The following is a 25,233-nucleotide window of genomic DNA, read 5'->3' as shown; positions in this document are numbered from 1 at the left end:
TGCAGCGAGACAGAGCTTGTTGAGGAATAAGCACTTTCCTTTAGTAGTGCTATAGAAAGCGTTGAATGAGTTGAGCTCTTGGCAGCCTGGCTCGGTTTTCGGTTGCTGCTTGCTGGGCTGTTTCTCTGTCGGCGACGAGCCTGCTGGGTTGTAGCGTTGGGTATAGCCTCTCGCAGCTGCGTCGGGCCTGTCCCCGGTGTCTGTACACTAAACATACAATCAGAGCATGTACTGTCCAAAAATTGGAGTCACTCACACACTGGAAATTAGTGATGTTACGTTTACTACTGGAGCTCCGAGACATGCGTCTCGTAATCGCTAAGCAGCTAACTTCGATGCAGTGTGCGGATACGTGTATCACTTTATCAGAAGTATGTCATCAATGACGTCTGAAGCTTCGTTTGATCACATGCTTTTCACACAGTGTTGTAAAATGCGAGATCCCACTGATTTCACCATGGTTCTGGTGCTTTCTCCGATTCTAAGCTGCTTTCAAACACCAACCTCTATTGGACACCATACTTACACATATAGTTAGGATTTTCTACATGTAGTTTCACCTGACTGGTAGCTTAGCAGGTAGAGCAGGGAACTATGGAACATTCAGGTACATAAGGGTATGAGGTCCAATCCTGTCAAAGGCTAAATATTTTAGATTAATTTTTTCATGTGAAACCACACTTTCTGCATAATTTGTTTTATTTAGTATAGTATAAGCTTCTGTCTTAAGCATCCTAAATAATGCCATAGATTATTTTACTTTTTTTAAATAGTCAACTTGAAGGCAAAAAAGGGAAGCGTGACGTAAAGCTCCGAAGCCTTCAGAAAGCCTCAGTTTCCCATCAGTACTTTGATCCTGTTGATAATTTGTTGGAGGGTATTTTGTACTTTGAAACAGAATACATTTTGATGTATCTTTGCCCAGCTTTCTTGAGTGAATGATCAACCAACACTAATTGTATTTGTTGTGAGAATAAACCACTAACAATGTTTATTACTTAACATGTTTTTCAGAGTTTGTCAAAGTATTCTTTAGAAGACTGCTGCAGCCCATCCATTTTTAGGTGTTGGGATTCCCCACCAGGTGGGGTTATAGAGGTGGAGAGGCCTGATGATGAGGGGTCACCAGGTGGGGTTATAGTCATGGAGAGACCTGATGATGAGGAGCCACCAGGTGGGGTTATAGTCATGGAGAGGCCTGATGATGAGAGGTCACCAGGTGGGGTTATAGTGATGGAGAGGCCTGATGATGAGGAGTCACCAGGTGGGGTTATAGTCATGGAGAGGCCTGACGATGAGGAGTCACCTGGTGGGGTTATAGTCATGGAGAGGCCTGATGATGAGGGGTCACCAGGTGGGGTTATAGTGATGGAGAGGCCTGATGATGAGGAGTCACCTGGTGGGGTTATAGTCATGGAGAGGCCTGATGATGAGGAGTCACCAGGTGCAACAGGTGGTAAAGGGGACAGAAGAGACACCACACCTGTTCACAGCACTGGCACTCCTGATAGCACACCAGAGATGTTAGCAATGCTACAGGGCTTTATGTTGAATCAACAGCAGCAGCAACAGATCCAGAAGATACAGCAGCAGATCAGCCAGCTACAGGAGGAGGTGCAGAAAGGAAAGACAAAGCAGCAGTGTGTTTAGCAGAAGTTGCACCACAGGTTCAAAAGTGTAGTCGCAAATGTGTACATGTCTTTTCTGGGGCCTGGGGTTTTTCCTGACCTCATGACCTGGTCAGCTAAAACCATGGGTCCCATTCATAGGCTATGAGTATCAGTTCGCCAAAAATGTACTGTCCCGAACCAAATTTCTACTGGCCCAGACATGGTGTAGTTTCTAAATGCATTAGGGTCATGCAGGGTCATAGGTTGGTATGCTTTCTCTCTATATTAATAGGCTATATTTGGTTATTGTGATATGTATTAAAAAGCTGTTTAATATAATTTAGCAATGTAAGTCGTCTATTCTTTAGAATTGCATTGCATTTATTTTTGTAATTTAGAGATTTTTTTATACATCTCAAAATAGGACGCTGCCCCTTTAAGCGAACTGCATTCCAAAAAAGTATTCCAGAAGGCTAGGCAAGATGAAAGCTGGAATGTATTTTTGTAGATTTATTTTAGCAGACCATCAACAGTAGCCAGCATATTGGTAGTATGTTCCCTATTGAAGATCACTAAACCTCCAATAAATAAACTCAGTAGATTGATTATTTTTGCTCAGGACAGCTTGCGTGTGCTGTGTGAATGTATCAACTGCTGTACTGCTCGAGAAGTTGTGGCTTGCGGGAGCATAGTGGCATTTGAATGAATGGCCATTCATATACACGGGTTGGTTGTTTAGCAACAAAACCGACTCGTGCACAACCATGGGGCAAAACAGACGGGGTTGGTTTAGATTGTTGACAACAAGTAAGCTACATACCTGCCAACTTTTCAAAAAACCTTGGAGTGAGATTTTGTCCTGGGTCTGCCTGGGTCCTGCAGTCGGTGAAAAGCAATTGCACTGCCTGCGTCTCAGAACTGCGGCCGCCTTGATCTCATGAGGTTATCGTTGCCCACGTGTGCATGACGTCAGAGAAAGTCGGGATCAAGTCGGACACAAATCTAACCAGCATGCATTGGGCGGTGATCGCCGGTGATCGATTCTGCGCAGACCTGGCTCATCTCAAATGAGCCTCTTGTCTAGGATCTGTCGGCATGGTTATACTGGCCTGTGGCCTTCTTGGAGGCCTTGATGATATCGGAGGGGGGCTCCCATTTGAAGCAGGGCTCCAGATTGGCCATCTTTATGGTCATTATTGAGGACAGGGTGCCATCCAATGCTAGGCTGTTTCTTCTCTTGGTTTTGTTCAGTCCCACAACTGAAAACACCCTCTCAGCATCTGCGTTTGCATGGGGCAACACCAGGACAAGCTTGGCGACGGCAGCAAGCCTCTCAAATTCTTTGGCTCCTGTCACCTATGGAAAATGCACCAAAACACAATGGAAAAACATACCTTGATTTTTGATTGATTAATACTGTAAGTATACTGTAGGTTGATCCATTAACAAAGTTCAGATAAAAACATGCATAATTTGCTACATGCATGACACATATATGCATGCAACTATTTTAAGCAACAGATGTAGCCAAGCCACACCTGCCAAAAGGAAAGACAAAAAAGGAAAAAAAAATTACCTTGTGCTTCCGGGTTGCCATTTCAGCCCAGAAGCTTTCCATTTCAGTTTAGTCCTGCAGGGATATCATTGGCATGGTCTGATAATTTAGAAACTCCTCACCCAGAAGGTCATGCTCCTATGGCCCATGGTATGGGAGGAGATGGGGAAACCTATTTATGAAAGTAGAGTTACAAGTTGTTACGTTTGAGGTATATAGTCATCAACCAGCAGCAGTTCATACACATCTTTGAGGAGAAGCCACATAAGAATATCTCATGTGCAGTTTAGGAGTGAACACACCTCATCATAAAACACAGGGTATTTTAGCTAAGATGATAGACAATAATTAGAGAAAAAAACTAACCTTTCAATAAAGTACAGGACATCTTCGATGTCACTTTCAGCCCTCTGCCGTACATCTACAAATTGTGCGTGCTTGATCAGTGGCTCTTCCAGTGGCAGCTTCTTAAGTGCATAGTCCACAGCACTTGTCAGGAAACACAACACAGCTTCATGGAATGAATCCACCTGCTGTGGTGTGATGTCACCCTCATCAAGTAATCTGTTAAATTTAGCCCTGGTTGTGAACCTAATGTTCAACTTTCTTCCTGTCACAGATACAGCATATCGGTATAAGGTACAAGGCTAAATATCACATATCACAGTGTTTGATCATAATAATAGTCAAATACTAACCTGGTAAATGGTTTGCCTTTTCTTTAAAGGCAATTTTACAAGGCTCCTCATGGCACTGCAGAGCTGCTGGAACCATAAACTTGGAACATAGCTTGCGTTCGAATTTCACCATCTATAACAGACATTTACAAAAATAGTAGGTGAAACCTGTTTTAGAGGATCCCTGCAGATATCAGCAAGAAACACAGAATGGAAAAAAACAGCAAAATCCAATCCCACCCTCATCATGTAACAAAATATTGATGACTGCTCTCTCTGAAGCAGCAAGTTGAAAGAAGTGAAAGTTGGTACGGTGGCTAAGAAGAACAGCAGGTATACTTCTATTGCACACATTTCCTGTATTTATGTTAAATTCTTTGGAATACATCTTACCTGTTCGAAATCAGCTGAGTTTACATTCACCACACTAAATCATGTTCACAAGCACAAACAAATAATTTCTTTCAAGATTTAAAGTTTAAGAGAGTGAGTACTCAATTGGACGACATTTCATTGTTACATACCTAGTCTCAGCTCAGCTTCTTATCAGACTTCTTGAGGTAGTGACCGATAGCACGACTTTTCTGCGTGTAGTCTTCAATGGTTTTCAATGGTAGACTGCAGAACTGAGGCTTCGCAAAGGTCAATGTGGATCTTGAATCTAATGGCGGTGGAATCAAGGAGAATTGGACTATTGTCCAAAAGAATGGACAACGGAGCAAAGTAGCGTACAGTGCTAAGAATGTCCCTTCGTGTCTTGTAGGAGTACAGTTTGTTAATGAGGAGCAGCTGATTGGATTACCAATCTTGGAGAAACCATTTGAGATATCCAAACTGGTGGAGAGAGTACTGGGTACAGTGAAGGCTGTGAGGATCACTAGAGGCGGGCTTGTTTAGACTTTTTTGTACTTCTGAGGATCAGAAGGAATGTGTGTTGCGTCTCACCCGATTTGAGAAGTTTGACTTGTCGTGTGTCTCTTCGGAACAGGGCACCCCTCAAGGGGGTAACATCTGACATCTCGTGGGAAGTCGATGTTGCAGAGATTAAAAATATTCCTGTAGTGATTGATGTACGTCGGATGAATCATGTGGTGAATGAAGAAAAAGTGTATCTGTTCTTTTGTTTTTTGATATGGAGTCTCTCCCTACTCAAGTGCAGTTGGGGTATATAAACTACAGAGTCAGAGCACTTATCCCAAGACCAATGCAGTGTGATCACTGTAAAGCTTTTGGACATGTTTCAAGTGTTTGCAGAAGAGAGAAGCCGAGATGTCCAAGTTGTGGAAAAGATCATATCATGTGTTTTAAAAGTGATGAAAATGTGACATGTTGCAATTGTGGTGGGAACCATGAAGCCACGTCTTTTGAATGCCCGACAAGGGTGAAAGAGAATGAGGTGGCCAAAGTCAGGGCTGTCCAGAGCATTTCATATGCAGCGGCTGTTAAAAGGGTTCAGGGTTGAATGGTGCTCCTAAAGAGTCTATGATGGTGGATAGGCCTTCACTGAAAGCTGCAGGGGTTACCTTACACCAGCAGGACCCAGATATTTTAAAGGTTAAGAAGGTGGACTTTGTGGCCTTTATAGCTATGGTGATTAATGGTACTGCCAAGGTGGAGAGGAAGTCCAGGAAAATAGATATAATTGTGGATGCGGCGGAGCGGTTCATGGGACTGAAAGGCTTCTCAGCGGAGGAGTTGCATGGAGTATTGTCACAATCCGTACCAGCCTCTCAGGCCCCAGAGCCTGAGAAGGGAGATGTGAAGGAAGGAAGAAGTGGGAGTTTTGTGTTTGATTTTTGTTTTGTCAATGTACTGTTTTTATTTGGGTGGATTGGGTTAGTTTTCCCTATCAAGTATGTATGTTTTTTTCAATCCTGTCCAGTTGGTGGCGGCAATACACCTTTTGGGGTTGTAGTCCACCATAAAACCCACAGAAGAAGAATGGTAGACTGCGACAGAGCAGGTAAACGTTGAACTGTCTCGGTTGGTGCTGCTGCTCTGAAAGTGGTGTAGCAGGACCACACCAGATTGAAAAGTACTGGAGCAAATGTGGTCTCGCCACAAGCTTTCCGGCAGCTCTGGTGTTTAGTATTTAGTATTTTATTAGGATCCCCAATTAGCTGCTGCCAAGGCAGCGGTTACTCTTCCTGAGGTCCAAACAGGAAACAGCACAACAAATAAAATGCATAACATACATAGCACTACATGTACATTTCTACTGGCAGAGGGGTCACAACCTGGCTATCATAAGGTTGTCTCGCCTGGCTATCGTAAGATGAATGCATTAGCTGTGGGACGCTCTGGATGGGAGTGTCTGCTAAATGACTCAATTGTAAGCTTCAGTCACCAGATGAGTTGTTCAACATGCAGCTCTTTAAGGATAAAGACACAATACACAACAATGAAACTCTGCATATGTTCATTCTGCATAAGAACCACTTTCTGCATGTATGCTGATGTACAATACTATATCTCACCCTTCATTCTAGGCCCAGCAGAGGAGGTATTAGGTGAACTCCTTGACAAGAAAGGCCCAGCAGAGGAGGAATTAGGTGAACACCTTGACAAGAAAGGCCCAGCAGAGGAGGAATTAGGTGAACACCTTGACAAGAAAGGCCCAGCAGAGGAGGTATTAGGTGAACACCTTGACAAGAAAGGCCCAGCAGAGGAGGTATTAGGTGAACACCTTGACAAGAAAGGCCCAGCAGAGGAGGTATTAGGTGAACACCTTGACAAGAAAGGCCCAGCAGAGGAGGTATTAGGTGAACACCTTGACAAGAAAGGCCCAGCAGAGGAGGCATTAGGTGAACACCTTGACAAGGAGGGGGAAGCAGAGATGGTAAGACACACTTCCATTGTTTACATCCTCAGTGGTCATGCTGATCATGTTCCTGTAATGTGTTATGTTTTTTCAGTTTTCTTTACATCACTCCGGCTTTAGAAATCACTCCTCCATTAACTGGTTGCTAAAATTCTAAACTGGCTCATTTCAATTTATGTGACAAAGCAAGCAATATATAGTGTAGAGAATCATTGTAACGTCTAAACTGCAGTGAAATATCTTTGGAATAACCAAAATATTGTATTTTCAACTGTTTGAAGCTGGTGTACAAAACAAAAGTAAAATTATGCAAAAAAGGGAAACTTAAGGATGGGAAGCATAGACATGGGCAGAGACATGAGTCTTGAGTCACGTGACTTGGACTTGAGTACTACTTGAGTTGCACATTTTGTGACTTGCCATTCGACTTCGACTTGAGCATCTATGACTCGTGACTTAACATGGACTTGAGCTGTATGACTCGAGATTCGATTTGTCATCTCGCTCACAATATTGGAGTGCTGCAGATTCTGTGCGTTGTGATGATGCCCTGATGCAGAGGTGGTACCACAGGTCCCGGAGTGGTGGGGCAAATTGTTTTCCCTGGGACCCAGAGCTTTTCCTAATCTGGTAACCTAACCAGGTATAAATCCGGACCCTATAGGATCTGACAGTGATTCATTAGTTGTAAAAATATATATATAGGGCAATGATGGGAGTGGGACCCGATTTTACATTTTAGTCATTTAGCAGACGCTCTTATCCAGAGCGACCGACAGGAGCAAACAGGGTTAAGTGCCTTGCTTAAGGGGCACATCGGCAGATCTTTCACCTAGTTCGAACCAGTGGCCTTGAGTACTTCGAAACCCAAAATGAGGGGGCTTGTGACTTGACCGACCTGAGCTTAAACACTTCGAAGTTTGACGTTTGGATTTTTTTTTTTATGTGTTGTTTGAGAAACATGGATGAACGTCTAATTCTGAGGTGAGACTGTGAGAACTTGTTGATCTTTCCACCTGCTAAGAAGGTGAAATATCTAGATAAAAACAAAAAGCTTCCAGCAGATTATAAATTCTGAGTTCCGACACCTGTCGGATTGTAGTGTGATGTCTGAAGCTTCGAACGTCATCATCAGCATCAGTACATTATATAAAATCAGTAGTGCTTTGAAATCTGCATCAGAGTGTCGGAGCTCGGTATCAATCATCCCATCACTGAAAATAAGTAAAGAAGTAATTTGGTGTGGGAGATAAAAACGTTTTTTACGTCAGAGGCAGAGATGGCTCAGAACGACAAAATCCAGGCTTTAACACAGCCCGTCTATAGGACACACACTGTTTAAAGGCCCCCTCCAGAGGACGTTACCGCCACTATAGAGCCCCACAGTGGACGCATCATAATACCCATAAAACCTAGCGGTCTAACACGGAAATGGTTCCAATCATTTTTTCACCATACATTTTTCCTATAGGGAATTTTAAGAACCACTTCAAACGAGGTTTGTGTTTCATGTAGGCTTTCCCTGGCATGACGTTTTGATAACCGTGTAAATCTCTCTCGGACAAGGTGACTTTTATCAATATATCCGGCTCTATTTAATCTCAGATTTGAAAATGCTAATTAGCATCAAAGTAGGCATCATGCAAGACAACAAATCCCTGCATGCTCCATCACGTCATCTCTAGCTGTCAGCTAGCTAGATGGCTACAAGCTACAAAAGCAAAAATGTGTTTACATCCCTGTTAGTGAGCATTTCTCCTTTGCCAAGATAATCCATCCACCTGACAGGTGTGGCATGTCAAGAAGCTGATTAAACAGCATGATCATTACACAGGTGCACCTTGTGCTGGGGACAATAAAAGGCCGCTCTAAAATGTGCAGTTTTGTCGCACAACACAATGCCACCTAGAGGGATGGTTGGCCATGGAATAAACAAAATGAGGTGCTGGTGTGTTTCCCCTTTTAGGACTTTGTCACAAATATCTGGCCCTTGTCCAGTCATACTCAGGCTCTCATCGTGTGTCCCTCGAAGGCATTCTGTCTTAGTTGCAGCAGTCAAATCGTGCTCATCGTGTGTCTGTGAATCACAACATTAAAGACGATGAGTGATCACAGCATTTCCACAAATTGAGCCATACACAATACAACTTAAGCATTGGGGACAGAATTTTGTTGACAACATGATGGTTTACACTATGCCTAGTGTGTGTGAATGATGGAAGAATCTTACCCCAGCTGTAGGTCCATTTGAGTGTGTCACGATCGTCTAATGAGGAGGACCAAGGCGCAGCGTTGAAAGTGAACATAGTATTTATTAGACTGATCACACGATCAAAATAACTGACGAAAACGTGATGTCTCTGGTACATAAACAAACCAAAATGAGAACAAGAAACCACAACACAAAGTGAAAAGACCGATAGTTAAATATGGCTCCCAATCAGAGACAACCAGCTGACACTCGTTGCCTCTGATTGGGAGTCACTCAGGCCAACATAGATATACAAACATAGACTACACACCCTGGCTCAACATAACATAGTCCCCAGAGCCAGGGCGTGACAGTACCCCCAAAGGCGCGGACTACGACCGCGCCAAACAACCACAACAGGGAGGGGACCGGGTGGGCACTCCGCCTCGGCGGCGGATCCGGCTCGGACATGACCCAGGCACGGGTTGTGCTGGACTGACGACGCCGCACCCCTGGCTTGGTGCGTGGAGGAGGAACGGGCCTTACCAGGCTGGCGACGCACACCGTAGGCTGGTGCGTGGAGCAGGGACAGGCCGGACTGGGCTGACGAAGCACACCCCTGACTTGGTTCGGGAGCAGGAATGAGCCGGACCGGGCTGACGACGCGCACCACTGACTTGGTGCGGAGCTTGGATGGGCCGGACTGGGCTGGCGGCGCGCACCACCGACTTGGTGCGGAGAGCAGGAACGGGCCGGACAGGGCTGACGAACGCACCACAGACTTGGTGCGGGGAGCAGGAATGGGCCGGACTGGGCTGGCGACCGCACCACAGACTTGGTGCGGAGAGCAGGAGCGGGCCGACAGGGCTGGTGACGCGACCACAGACTTGGTGCGGGGAGCAGGACAGGCCGGACTGGGCTGACGAAGCACACCGTAGGCTTGAGTGCGGGGAGCAGGAATAGACCGGACCGTACTGGGGACACACACCACTGGCCCTACACCGGGATCTGGAAAGGGCCGGACCGGACTGGCAACACACGCCAGTACCTCTCGCCGTGCCTCTACATCCTCCATCCCCTCTTCGACCAGTGGCCCCGTAACCTGGCGGCCTCCCTCTGGCAACCCACTGGGCCGCTCTACTCGCGGCCTCCTGCTGGTCCGACGTCGTGAGCCCCCCCCTAAAAATGTTCTGGGAGTCTCTCTTCCCCGTGGGCCAGGCCTCGATAATTCTCGCCCAACTCTCACTCCTCTGCTTCCAATCTCCGTCATTCAGCTCCTCATTCGGCTTGACCCAGTCGAAGCTCTGCCTCCACTGTTGCCAAGTCCACCCACTCTGCTCCTCACTAGGCTGCTTGGTCCAGTTCTGGTGGTTTCTTCTGTCACGATCGTCTAATGAGGAGGACCAAGGCGCAGCGTTGAAAGTGAACATAGTATTTATTAGACTGATCACACGATCAAAATAACTGACGAAAACGTGATGTCTCTGGTACATAAACAAACCAAAATGAGAACAAGAAACCACAACACAAAGTGAAAAGACCGATAGTTAAATATGGCTCCCAATCAGAGACAACCAGCTGACACTCGTTGCCAGTACTGGGACCATTGGAGACATGGGATGCTTACTCTCAAAATGCTGCTTGAATGTCTTCGGGTCTGCGTCTAAAAAGGTCAAGTATAAAATGGAGGAAGTTAAGAATCTGTGGCAGAGATTGAATTCAAAGTTGACACAAATGATAAACTAAGCAATAACTGATAGACACACACACACTACATGTTAATGTTTTTAAATGTATGTCAATTGTAAATTATTTTGTCTGTAATGTCGTGTTCGTTATGTGTTGTACCCCAGTAAGACTAGCTGTTGCCATTGGCGTCTGCTAATGTGGATCCTAATAAATCAAATCAAAAGGCCATTACACATGGAGAGGAACCTAAAGGTCCATACAGTACCAACCAATACTACTCAACCCACAGACAGAGCAGGTGTGGACCAGTGCTGCCTTGGCTGCAGTCTTCTGGTCCGCAGCTTCTCCCTTCATCTTGGCAGCTGCCGCCTTGGCATCAGTCAACAAGTTCAACTTCAACTTGAGTTGAGGGAGAGGAGAGGAGAGGAGAGGAGAGGAGAGGAGAGAGAGGAGAGGAGAGGAGAGGAGAGGAGAGGAGAGGAGAGGAGAGGAGAGGAGAGCCCATAGTACAGAATAATGACTTTAAAGGGTGGACAGCTCCAGATCTGAATGGCAGGAGTGTGTATAAGCTTTTGTTCCAGCCCAGCTCATACCTGATTACAAATCATAACTGTGATTTGTTATGTTCATTATTTAAATCAGGTGTTAGAGCTGGGCTGGGAAGATGAAAACAACTTGACATACTGGTAGCTTAGTGGTTAAGAGCGTTGTGCCAGTAACCGAAAGGTTGCTGGTTCTAATCCCCGAGCCAACTAGGTGAATAATCTGTCGATGTGCCCTTGAGCAAGGCACTTAACCCTAATTGCTCCTGTAAGTCGCTCTGGATAAGAGCATCTGCTAAATGATGTAAATGTATACTCCTGCTCTTCAGGACTTCCTGCAATGACTGAAACAGACCAAAAGAGGAGAATAGTGTTCCAGGTTGAAACAGTTTAGTTGAGAGGTGATGAGACTCAGGCCCACCCATTGGTTTGCAATTTGGCATCAATAACATGACAGTAATTCTACCTCAAAAGCTGTGAATACCAATTAATGTATAACCCACCATAGCAGGTAGGACTAAATAAGGTTACATAACTAATGATCTGCTATCCAGGGGGTATCAGCAAACAGATCAACGTCTTCCCGCAGTAAAGTAAGCGCACTTGACTCAAGAGAGGATGCTAATCAGTCCATCTAGGAAACCTTTCAAAAAGCCAGACCAGAATAATACAGCTAGCTAGCCCTTTCCAGCCGGAGCATTCTAATTTCGAAATAATAGTTACGATGGTTTAAAGTTATGTCACGGTTTCGGCCGAGGCTGCTCCTCCTCTTGGTTCGGGCAGGCTTCGGCGTTCGCCGTCCCCGGAATACTAGCTGCCACCGTTGTATGTTTCGTGTGTTGATTGCTTTGGTCTGTCTGGTACACCTGTGTCTGTTTGTGTCCTAATTACGTGTCCTATAAGTTCCCTGTTTTGTGTTAGTTATATTGTGTGTTGTTGTCCGCGTGTCTTTTGAGCTGCGTGTTTTGCGCTCTTCATGGTATTTGTTTTACGCATGTTGCGTACTGTTGCTCGCCTCTGTATTTTCGAGGTCGTGTATGGATTATTGTGCACTTTACCTATAGTAAAGTTTGTTGGACTAAACCTCTGTGTCCTGCGCCTGACTCCTCATCACATCCACATCGGTACCAGACTGACAAGTTACACTATGTAGAAATTGCTCCGCCATTTCCTGGTTGCTAAAATTCTAGTAGTTCACCTAATTTCACTTTATGTGACAAAATAAGCTAGTATAGAGTAGTGAATCATTGTACCATCTAATCCACTGTGAAATATATTTTCCATAACCAAAAATATTGTATTTTCTGCTTTTTGAAGCTGGTTTACAAAACCGAAAATAAAAGACACAAAACTAAATTTAACAACAGGAAGCATAGAAATGCCACACATAGAACAGGTCTACCACTTCTTAGACAGGCTTTCAATGAGAATTACAGATCTATAATTCACATTTCTATGTGAATTTGGTCAGGTCGCTCAAAAAGTTAAATACTGACACTTTAAAGCATTAATATCACTGACGCCCAATCACCAATTTTATTTCTGAAAATTGCCATTTACACATGACAACATGAGCTACACCCAGATATAATTGGTTTAGGGCTTTAGGAGCGGGAACTTTTTTTTTTTACTTCAATGAAAAGTCATGGAGCAAATCCTCCATTTACCTCACTGACCACGTTTACATGCACACCAATATCCCGTTATTATTCGGGACACTCAAGTATTCTGTTTTTGAGTTGCCCACTTTTTCGGCATTTTGTTAGGTTACAGCCTTATTCTAAAACGTATTAAATAAACATTTTCCTCACCAATCTTCACGTAATACCCCATAATGACAAAGCGAAAACAGGTTTTTAGAAATGTTTGCAAATGTATTACAAATAAAAACTGAAATATCTTATTTACATAAGTATTCAGACCCTATGCTGTGAGACTCGAAATTGAGCTCAGTTGCATCCTGTTTCCATTGATCATCCTTCAGATGTTTCTACAACTTGATTGGAGTCCACCTGTGGTAAATTCAATTGATTGGACAAGATTTGGAAAGGCACACACTTGTCTATATAAGGTCCCACAGTTGACAGTGCATGTCCGTAGAGCTCCGAGACAGGATTGTGTCGAGACACAGATCTGGGGAACTGTACCAAAACATTTCTGCAGCATTGAAGGTCCTCAAGAACACATTGGCCTCCATCATTCTTAAATGGAAGAAGTTTGGAACCACCAAGACTCTTCCTAGAGCTGGACGCCCGGCCAAATGTAGCAATCGTGGGAGAAGGGCCTTGGTCAGTGAGATGACCAAGAACCCGATGGTCACTCTGACAGAGCTCCAGAGTTCCTCTGTGGAGATGGGAGAACTTCCTAGAAGGACAACCATCTCTGCAGCACTCCACCAATCAGGCCTTTATGGTAGGTTTTCTGACATGGTTTTCCTGCTTGACAGATATCTATTTATACTATTGTATCGTTAGATATAATTTAGCTAGATAGGATGCCATTATTTGTGCTTGGTCCACCATTACTGTCCCTCATCATCTGATGGCACACAACCATGTGATGGATGAACCTATCTTGAAACAAGCAATGTGTGAAAGTGTTTGCTGTAAATCAGATAATGTCATTCTGGTTACCCTATAGCCCTTTAGTGACTCAAAATGTATTTTTTTTATAGTATGTGTTATGGATTCATGAAATAATAAATTCTCTCTCGGTCTCTCTCGGTCTCTCTCTGTCTCTCTCTGTCTCTTTCTCTCTCTCCTTCTCTGTGTGGTGGACTGTCGGCTCTCAGACCATCGTGAGGAGGACACTAGAAGCTGTTCCCACGATGACAAGGACAGGCAGGAACTGGAGCGAGTGACTGGACAACATGCTGCTGAGGCTGCAGACAGGGCTGAGGGACAATCACACCCACAAAGGACACACCCATACAGGACACACCCTCACAGGACACACCCTCACAGGACAGTTTTACTAGCAGTGAAACAGAATGTGATCTTGCCAGATCAGGCTGGTTTAGGGAGGTTACAGAAATACAGTATGCTTGATGCCAACTGATGGCTGTCCCCCCTCCCCCAGGTTTAAGACACAGTATGCTTGATGCCAGTCCCCATCTCCACAGGTTTAAGACACTCCCCTGCGTTGCACGCCGGCCTCCCAACGCCCCTCCCCAGACCCTTACCCCTCCCATTCTTTCCCCCTCCTCACATCCTTCTGGTCACCTCTCTTACTCTGGCCCTGCCCCCTACTCCTGCCAGCCAACCAGCCACCGGCTGCACACCCTCTTCCAGTTCCACCGCAGCTACTCTGTTTTAACCGGTATCGGTTACCCTCAGACGAGTTCAGTGAAACTTGTGTGGGTCGTAGAGCAAAGAAGAACACCATCGTGTTCGGGAGAATCTCCCCTTTCACAGTGGGCTCACATTAGTTTGTAGGTCAAACCGTTTGGGATGTTGTTAGATTAATTTGAATTTTAAGAATAATTTCTAAAGGATTTCACCCCAAATACAGTATAAATGTGTAAACTGTGTTAGAATTATCAACCCACTAACAGAGGGGGGCGGGACTAAACATTCCAGGGTGAAGGAGAAAGGTGGAAACTGTTTAAGAAAGCCTCCTAAAGGTGGGCGGAGCAAAGTGCCTTTGTGTGTCAAGAGGTATAAAACAGGAGTGTATGGGTTTTGGCGCCAGAGCTCTCCATGAATAAAAATACAGATCATTCTTGCTCGTTGTGGACCTTGAATCATTTATGATTAAAACCAGAGCCTTACAACCTCTGGTAATGATTCAAGCTTAGGTTGAATTAGACATAGAAATTCTCTTAAGAGATGTCTCATGGTCTGACAAACACCATTCTAGGTCTGCCACCCTTCACCGCATATGTGGAAGTGCGACACTGACGGATGCAGTGGATTGAGATGCATCCAATGCAAAAAAAACATATCTCTAGCTTAAACTGACAGATATTGTTGTGGATTTTTTTGTTATGTAATTTAGATTGATGCACCGGTGCATCAATTGACTCTAGGGGGTTTTAACTAGCAAGCTAGACTGTTGGTTTTGAAAGCCAAAGAAAGCTCAACTATTTTTGGGGATTTTTTTTTATGCATTTAAACGGCTAGACAAATAGATGGCTAATGTAGCCATTTAGCCAGGCTAATGTTGCTAACTAGCTAACAGGTATTGTGTCAATTTAAAACTTGCCCAAGACAGTTTACAGAATTATACATTTAAACAAATTTAGCCAATTCATTAATTACTACATTTAGCTAACATTAGATAGTTCATCCAGAGATTCTTACCTTTGCCTCGATTTGTCAGTATTGTCCAGATCATCACGGCACTGGTGAGTATCATGCAGCTTGAAAAAGGAATTTGTAGTTCTGTATGATAGCCACATTATCAGCTAACTAGCATTTACATTTTGGGGTTAAATACAGGCAAATAGATTGATAAAAGTCACCTTGTCCAAGATAGATTTACACGGTTATCTAAATGTCACGCCAGAGTAAGCCTACACGAAACACAGCCCTTATTTGAAGTGTTTCTAAAATCTCCTTTCGGAAAAATGAATGGTGAAAAAACTATTGGAACCATTTCTGTGTTTTACAACTAGGTTTTATGGGTATTATGACTCATACTGTGGTACTTTATTTAGACCTAATTCCTGTTGTAGTGTGGAAATGCTTGTTTCATTCCACACTCAGAACACAAATGTATGTATCCTTATACAGTGGGGGAAAAAAGTATTTAGTCAGCCACCAATTGTGCAAGTTCTCCCACTTAAAAAGATGAGAGAGGCCTGTAATTTTCATCATGTGTACACGTCAACTATGACAGACAAAATGAGAAAAGATTTTCCAGAAAATCACATTGTAGGATTTTTTATGAATTTATTTGCAAATTATGGTGGAAAATAAGTATTTGGTCAATAACAAAAGTTTCTCAATACTTTGTTATATACCCTTTGTTGGCAATGACACAGGTCAAACGTTTTCTGTAAGTCTTCACAAGGTTTTCATACACTGTTGTTGGTATTTTGGCCCATTCCTCCATGCAGATCTTCTCTAGAGCAGTGATGTGTCGTGTATGAAGATTATGACGTTGTTAATGTTTTAAGTGGAACCAGAGAGGACGTTGATTTTAGTATCAAGAGGGAATGTTTTAGTGTAACGCCACATACAACAGACAGGAAGTGTGTTGGAGACAGGGGGGATAGGTGATTGGACGAAAAAGGGAGCAACCCATTTTTGCCATTGTTTATAAGTAGGAGCTAGACAAAGGAGAAGTGAGAAGCATTCAGATTAATTTGGGACGGGGCTTCTCCAGACACCGCGGGTCTGTAACTTATGCTGTAACCTCGTGATATTAATAAAAGCCTCTAAAACACGGTGCAGCCTAAGCGGATTCTTTGATTGACAGCAATACCCACCAGCATTCGACGCGATACCACAGATGTTTTGGGGCTGTCGCTGGGCAACACGGACTTTCAACTCCCTCCAAAGATTTTCTATGGGGTTGAGATCTGGAGACTGGCTAGGCCACTCCAGGACCTTGAAATTCTTCTTACGAAGCCACTCCTTCGTTGCCCGGGCGGTGTGTTTGGGATCATTGTCATGCTGAAAGACCCAGCCACATTTCATCTTCAATGCCCTTGCTGATGGAAGGAGGTTTTCACTCAAAATCTCACGATACATGGTCCCATTCATTCTTTCCTTTACACGGATCAGTCGTCCTGGTCCCTTTGCAGAAAAACAGCCCCAAAGCATGATGTTTCCACCCCCCATGCTTCACAGTAGGTATGGTGTTCTTTGGATGCAACTCAGCATTCTTTGTCCTCCAAACACGACGAGTTGAGTTTTTACCAAAAAGTTCTATTTTGGTTTCATCTGACCATATGACATTCTCCCAATCCTCTTCTGGATCATCCAAATGCACTCTAGCAAACTTCAGACGGGCCTGGACATGTACTGGCTTAAGCAGGGGGACACGTCTGGCACTGCAGGATTTGAGTCCCTGGCGGCGTAGTGTGTTACTGATGGTAGGCTTTGTTACACTTTGGTCCCAGCTCTCTGCAGGTCATTCACTAGGTCCCCCCGTGTGGTTCTGGGATTTTTGCTCACCATTCTTGTGATCATTTTGATCCCACGGGGTGAGATCTTGCGTGGAGCCCCAGATCGAGGGGAGATTATCAGTGGTCTTGTATGTCTTCCATTTCCTAATATGCTCCCACAGTTGATTTATTCAAACCAAGCTGCTTACCTATTGCAGATTCAGTCTTCCCAGCCTGGTGCAGGTCTACAATTTTGTTTCTGGTGTCCTTTGACAGCTCTTTGGTCTTGGCCATAGTGGAGTTTGGAGTGTGACTGTTTGAGGTTGTGGACAGGTGTCTTTTATACTGATAACAAGTTCAAACAGGTGCCATTAATACAGGTAGCGAGTGGAGGACAGAGGAGCCTCTTAAAGAAGAAGTTACAGGTCTGTGAGAGCCAGAAATCTTGGTTGTTTGTAGGTGACCAAATACTTATTTTCCACCATAATTTGCAAATAAATTCATAAAAATCCTACAATGTGATTTTCTGGATTTTTTTCTAAATTTGTCTCTCATAGTTGACGTGTACGTACGATGAAAATTACAGGCCTCTCTCATCTTTTTAAGTGGGAGAACTTGCACAATTGGTGACTGACTAAATACTTTTTTTCCCCACTGTAAATATTGATTAATCGGGCGTGCACATCTCCACCTTCCTCCTTGTGCTAATTGCTACGGAGCACAGCACAGTTAACGGTAGCTACAATGAGGCGAAGACTATCCACTGTCCTCCACCCTCTTCTGCAAAGGAATTGAATAATAATGGAGAATACAGAGTTTAGCGGTAATACTGGAGTTTTACCAGTGAAGCTAGGGGCTAGCTAACCTACTCCCTAGACCAATAAAGCTAGCTAGCTAGCTACCAGTAACTATTAGCAACTGTGGATAATTGGTTCTAAAGTTGTTTCAAGCATGGGTGTCTCATGGTGGGGGTCTTTTAGGTCCCAGATTCTCATTGCTAGTCAACTTTCAGTGCACACCAAATGACCGTAACAAAATGGGGGCTCGTCCAGAATTTTGTTTCCAATGAGCTCTAATCACCTACTCTGAATCTCTACTGTGCCCAGATATTTGAGTGTTTAAAATACACTTTTGTGGTAGAGTTTCTGTCACTGACAATCACTCAGAGGGGCTATAAGATTGGTGAAATGTTTTTGAAAGTTGCATAAACACACAGGATAATAAATAAAAAATATGGACATGAAGTTGGAAGCGTTTGTGGAAAATCCTACTTGGGAGATGCTTGATAAATGTATGAAGGTGAAACTGCTCATCACTGTAAGGCATTATGTCATCAAAGTGACACATACCGATCCAAAAGCATTAGTCAGAGTTAATTGGTACTGCTTTGGTGGAGGAGGAAATCCTCCCAGAGAGGGAGGATAATGGAAAGGATCCTACATGTGGTAGAGTCCCCGTAGACTTGCAACTGAGGGAGTTAGAACTAAAGGCAAAGTTGGAGCAACAGAAGTAAGAGTTTGAGCACAATGAAAAACAAGAAGAACGTGAGCAGCCATTCGATTAAGAGAATTGAATCTGGAAGCACTCCGAATCCAGTCAGGCACCCTCAACAGAGTTTGATCTTGGTCAGAACAGCCGACTTGTACCACCTTTAAATGAAAAGGAGATGGACGTATATTTATATATTATTCTGTTTGAGCGGATTGCCACATCCCTAAAATGGCCGCATGATTTCTGGTCACTGCTCCTATAATGTGTTCTTGTGGGAAATCTCATAAACTGTATGCCGCTTCATCTCTTGATCAGAGTAGTTCAGATTATGATATAAATGAAGCTGCTATCCTTTTGGTTTATGAGTTGCTCCCAGAGGCATACAGACAGCAGTTATGTAAATGACGGAAGACCGAATCACAACGCCATGTTGAATTTGTAAGGGAACAAGCGTGTCTTTTTGATCGGTGGTGTAGTTCTCAAGAGGTCAAAGACCTTGAGGATTTAAAGGCACTCTTACTAATCGAGCAGTTCAAGAATTTCCTTCACGAAAGGGTTGCTGCCAATATTTATGAGCACAAAGATTTCACACTTGAGAAAGCTGCAGTCCTTGCAGATGAGTTTGTTGACAAATAAACTACCTTGCCGATGCTTGGCAATGCTCATGGTGAACCCCATTTGATGAAGCTCCCAATGAGCACTTCTTGTGCTGATGTTGCTTCCAGAGGCAGTTTGGAACTCGGTAGTTAGTGTTGCAACCAAGGACAGACGATTCTTACGCGCTACACGCTTCAGCACTCAGTGGTCCCGTTCTGTGAGCTTGTGTGGCCTACCACTTCGCAGCTGAGCAATAGTTGCTCCGAATGAGCTTATGTTTGGACATCATATCAGAGGTCCTTTGAGCTTGCTAAAAGATAAGTTGCAGGAAAACACCTCAAAAAAGAAAACTAATTTGTTGGAGCACGTTAACACTTTTCGATACAGATTGCACCGCGCCTGTGAGTTTGCCAGTAAGAATCTGGAGAAGGCGCAAACAGAAATGAAAGTTTGGTATGATCGAAAGCCCTGAAGCCGTACTTTCGATGTGGGTTACCATGTCCTGGTGTCACGCTCTGGCTCTGGGGACACTTGTATGTTGAGCCAGGGTGTGAGTTTCCTTTGTGTATTCTAGTTGTTGTATTTCTATGTTGGCCAGAGTGGTTCTCAATCAGAGGCAACGAGTGTCAGCTGTTGCTGGTTGTCTCTGATTGGGAACCATATTTAGACAGGCTGTTTTCCCACAGTGGTTGTGGGATCTTGTTCCTGTATAGGTTTGTGTTTTGCACCTTTGGACGTCACGTTATCGTTTGTTGTTCGTGTTATCATTCAATTAATAAAATATGTTCACCTTCCACGCTGCGCCTTGGTCCTCTGTACCCGACGATCGTGACAGAAGATCCCACCATACCTGGACCAAGCAGCGTGAAGAGGAGAGAGGATGGACTTTGGAGCAGTGGAGTAAGAGTCTCGACTGGGCCAAGCCAAGTGAAGAGCAGAGAGGTTGGACTTTAAAGCAGTGGAGTGACTGTCTGGCTAGAGACATGGAGGCCTGGTCCAACAGGAGAGCCGGCCAGAAAATTTTTAGGGGGGGGCTCACGCCGTGGACGACGGGGCAGCAGGAGGCCGCGATAGAGCGGTCCAGCGGGTTGGCAGAGGAGGCTGCCAGGTTACGGGGGCCACTGGTATTAAAGGGGAAGGAAAGTGTAGAGGCACGGCGAGAGGTACTGGGGTGTGTAATTCTGTCGCGAACTCTGATGCGGATGTGGTGTGAATCAAATGCAGGACACAGGAGCTAAGTCAAACCAGACTTTACTTGCATAAACAAAATAACAAAACGGGTCTAACCAACCCGGAGGCGAACAATACGCCACAGTGCGTAAAACACTCCAAAACTGACTGCGCACAAAACAACAGTGCGACGGTACAAAATGAGCGACTGGCAAACAGCACTGCACCAAACGACAGGTGAAAACAATTACACACAACACATGACAAACTAATGGAACATATAAAGGGTACATAATCACACTAACAGGGAACAGGTGTACAACAACTAGACAAAACCAAACGAACGTCGAAACATACAACGGTGGCAGCTAGTACTCCGGGGACGACGACCGCCGAAGCCTGCCCGAGCAAGGAGGAGGAGCAGCCTCGGCCGAAACCGTGACACCTGGTTTTGTTGCTAGCACAACTGATTCAACTTGTCAACTAATCATCAAGCCCTTGGTTAGGTGAACCAGTGAGCTAGTTCAGGTCTCCAACAAAATTGTGAAACGTCTGGGGGTCCCCGAGGAAAGGTTTGAATACCCCTGTACTATATGGTAAAAGGCACGTTGCCCCTAATGGACATTTGGAAATTGCCATGGAAATAAAACGGCTTGCCATAACGTTATTTACTTTTCCAATAACGGGTTGGCAGCAAGGAATAGAGTTTGGGCTCATGTTAAAAATGTAAAGTAACTTTTTCCAAATGGATTTTGTGTGGAACTACTGCTTTTTTAATGGGAGTCATCTGTTGCTGGATGAACGACAATGGAGATGTAAGACAAAAAAAACAAATCACAAACGCTCCATCTTTTAAGGTATGCAACTCGTCAGGCATCAGAAAATATTTGACTTGACTGATACTTTTGATACACAAAAACTGACAATGATGTATGTTATATACGATTTCAGCCATGTTCATGTGACTCAGTCTGGCTGTACCCTTAGTGTGAATTAAACCGAATCTAGACATGCCAAACACGGTATTAACTATCCCTAATTCTGAACTTGTTGTGCTTTATTTTCAACAGACCCGGAGTTGTAGATTCAATGTCATAATGTATTAAACATGTTAATCTGTGAATTCAACTTTTTATAGAACTTTGAAGAGGAAGTCAGAGATCAGTCGAAACCAGAGGAGGGATTCTCAAGTGAAAACATAAAAACAACCCAAGGTATAGTCTCCTGTTAAAGTTCTTCATACCAGCTCCTTTCATTGCCCTCACTCCTAATGTCTGCTAAATGACCCTAATTTAAATGTTTACCACGACACACTCCACTTTCAATGACATAAGATTTGGTAACACTGTCATGAATTAATTAATACGCATCTCTAAACTATTTAAAGGTTAGGAGTATAGTATGCTTTACAGTTGGTCTATCGACACGTATGTAGACAGTTGTCGCAGTGACATAATGAACATTCTATTGTCGTCCGATATCAAACTTGTCCTTGTCATTATGAAAAAGTATAAAACACAAAAAGTTTTACACTGAACAAAAATATAAATGCAACATCTAAAGTGTGCTGGGGACAATAAAAGGCCATTCTAAAATGTGCAGTTTTGTCACACAACACAATCCCACAGATGTCTCAAGTTTTGAGGGAACGTTCAATTGACATGCTGACTGCAGGAATGTCCACCAGAGCTATTTTTTACTAGGCAAGTCAGTTAAGAACAAATTCTCATTTACAATGACGGCCAGATCATTTAATGTTAATTTCTTTACCATAAGCCGCCTCCAACTTTGTTTTAGAGAATTATGCAGTACGTCCATCCGGCCTCACAACCACAGACCACATGTAACCACTCCAGCCCAGGACGTCCACATCCGGCTTCTTCACCTGCGGGATCGTCTGAGACCAGCCTCCTGAATAGCTGATAAAACTGTGGGTTTGCACAAACAAATAATTTCTGTAAAACTGTCAAAAACCATCTCAGGGAAGCTCATCTGCGTGCATGTCGTCCTCACCAGGGTCTTGACGTGACTGCAGTTCGCCATCGTAATCGACTTCATTGGGCAAATGCTCACCTTCGATGGCCACTGGCACGCTGGAGAAGTGTGCTCTTCACGGATTAATCCCGGTTTCAGACAGCATGTAGGTGTTGTGTGGGCGAATGGCTTGCTGATGTCAACGTTGTGAACAAAGTGCCCCATGGTGGCGGTGGGGTTATGGTATGGGCAGGGGGAAGCTATGGACAACGAACACCATTGCATTTTATCGATGGCAATTTGAATGCACAGAGATACCGTGATGAGATCCTGAGGCCCATTGTCGTGCCGTTCATCTGCCGCCATCACCTCATGTTTCATCATGATAATGCACGACCCCATGTCACAAGGATCTGAACACAATTCCTGGAAGCTGAAAATGTCCAATTTCTTCCATAGCCTGTATACTCACCAGACATGTCACCCAGTGAGCATGTTTGGGATGCTCTGGATCTACGTGTACGACAGCGTGTTCCAGTTCCCGCCAATATCCAGAAACTTTGCACAGCCATTGAAGAGGAGTGGGACAACATTCCACAGGCAACAATCAACAGCCTGATCAACTCTATGCGAAGGAGATGTGTTGCGCTGCATGAGGCAAATGGTGGTCACACCAGACACTGACTGGTTTTCGGATCCACGCCCCTACCTTGTTTTCTTCAAAGCTATCTCAGTAAACGCTTTGCACCTGTGGAGCAGAACATTGGACATTATGCTTATTAGCCTTTCCACATAAAATATAATTTAATGAATGTATCAAGAGGCTTTGAGAAGAGAATAAAACAAGGACAGTAATGGTCTGGGATAAAAAATAATACAAAAACATAATATCGTAGGCCTATGCTTTAAACAAGGCTGGTGTGGTTACCTACTTTTTACATTTGGCTAAAATAGCTTTTTAGCTCTCGCAAGTAGACTAAGAATTTATATGCAGCATTACATATATCAGTAAACTTGAATTTGAGCCTTATTTCTCTTTTGCATTCATCATTAACTTAAACAAATTAATGTATTATACAGTGTTGCTATTGCCTATAGCCTATACAGTACTGTCAATATATTTTAAGAATGCAACGATCAAGAATACATTTGTGCCACATAGGATAACACTGATTCACCAGCACAATTGGTGCAGACCTTAATTACATTATTATTGAGATTAATAATTGAGATTAGTCATTCAAATATTCTGCCCATTTACTACGGTAGACATGACCTCCTGATGAAGTGCTAGAGGAAAATACTGAACTTCAAAGATTGCATCTTTATGGGTAACAGGAGACAAAGAGCTGTGAGACATGAATGTGAATGGAACCTGTTTATGGCCAGTTCATACTATCACGGCTCAGGCTAAGACCCAGATGCAGACACAGGAGGCGGATAGTAGGAGTCTCAGAGTTTATTACAGAACAAGGGGCAGGCAAAATGGGTAGACAAGGCAGGCAAAGAGTCGTAATCCAAATCAGAGTCAGGCAGGTACAGGACGGCAGGCAGGATCATGGTCAGGACAGGCAGAAAGGTCAGAACTGGGAAGACTAGGAAAAACAAAACTAGCGCACAGGGAACACGCTGGTAGAACTTGATGGGACAAGACTAATTGGCAACAGACAAACAGAAAACGTAGGTATTAATACACAGGGGATAATGGGGGAAGATGGGATACACCTGGTGGGGGGTGGAGACTAGCACAAAGACAGGTGAAACAGATCAGGGTGTGACAGTCTTAAACGTTATGTTCATCTGTGTGTTTAGACCAGTGTTAAGATGAGGAAAAATGAAGCCCAATGAATCACAGGAATGGTGAATTCAGATACTGTATGTTAATGCCTGAGAGCAGATCAGATATGGTAATTTGTGTTTTGGTCTTCTGCAACACAAATGAAATATCCTGTAACACTTTAAATGATGCATACACATATAATGCCCTGTAAGTGCATTTATAATGCATTATAATATTCACTATAAGATATTCTAATTGGTTATAAGTAAAGGGGTAACAAAGAACAAGAAGAAAGAATATGGTGACAGGGATCCCTTTTTACAACCCTCATCCTCAAACCCTTTCTTCCATACTTGTGAATCATTAGAATAAGTACAATTGTTAACTTTTCCTCTCTCTCAAAATACGCATCAGCCTGTTAGAATAGCGTTAGTTCAAATCTGGTATTGGAATAAGAGAAAACATGATCAAGAGGTATTCATTTCAAGCTACATTTATTATATGCAAATGTATATATATGATAAGTATGAAGGTTCGTATACGGGCTCACTGAAATACCACGCAGGGCAGACAGAGAACTGATCCATTGTTCTAAGTTATTCTCCAAATACTCTGACAGAGATAGTTCCCGCTCCCTGCTGGCCAATCAGAGTAGAGACTGAGCGTGGTTTAGACTTACTCAGCCTATCGTTGGCGCACAGGCTGGTCCCAGCCCCTTGGCGCTTCACTGTTGCCAGGTGTCTAGTTGTTTTGCAACTTGTCCAGAAAGTAAGCACTTTTGCAATACACGTCCTTGAACGCGGTTCAACAAAGAGGCAGTGTTCGTGTATGTGAGACACAAGTTCTTATCTCCCCCTACTCCCTAACAGCTCCTCACATGAATCACAGCTTGTTATGTTAAACAGTCTATATCAGTACAGCACAAACCTAATGTTTAATCATTAATGTATTCTTTCTAAGCTAGGCATCACATCTAGTTATAAGAAAATAGACCCCCACAAACCAATTAAAGTCATCGACGTAGTTGGACCCTACATGTAAGCTTTGCCCATCAGATAACCTGCCACACTGACCCAGCTGGCAG

The 25,233-nt window shown here is 43.8% G+C and overlaps 1 protein-coding gene and 1 long non-coding RNA gene across 2 annotated transcripts; one reads left to right on the top strand and one right to left on the bottom strand.

The window, feature by feature from the left end:
• Positions 1-3,604: 3,604 nt before the first annotated feature.
• Positions 3,605-4,412, bottom strand: LOC123485791. The gene is made up of 3 exons (XR_006659148.1): positions 4,367-4,412; positions 3,864-3,975; positions 3,605-3,698 (listed from the first exon to the last, which is right to left on the bottom strand). It is a non-coding gene; the product is annotated as an uncharacterized LOC123485791 (long non-coding RNA).
• Positions 4,413-5,783: 1,371 nt separating this feature from the next.
• LOC123485792 (golgin subfamily A member 6-like protein 7) lies at positions 5,784-21,669 on the top strand. Its single transcript, XM_045216925.1, has 3 exons — positions 5,784-5,805; positions 6,332-6,681; positions 21,534-21,669. The coding sequence occupies exons 1-3, from the start codon at positions 5,784-5,786 to the stop codon at positions 21,624-21,626; spliced, it is 465 nt and encodes a 154-aa protein (XP_045072860.1). The 3' UTR covers positions 21,627-21,669.
• The last annotated feature ends 3,564 nt before the right edge of the window (positions 21,670-25,233 follow it).

The sequence above is a fragment of the Coregonus clupeaformis genome, unplaced genomic scaffold, assembly GCF_020615455.1.
Source record: "Coregonus clupeaformis isolate EN_2021a unplaced genomic scaffold, ASM2061545v1 scaf0855, whole genome shotgun sequence".
NCBI lineage: Eukaryota > Metazoa > Chordata > Actinopteri > Salmoniformes > Salmonidae > Coregonus > Coregonus clupeaformis.
The sequence above is the reverse complement of the archived record's forward strand: the minus strand, read 5'-3'. Positions and strand labels throughout refer to the sequence as shown.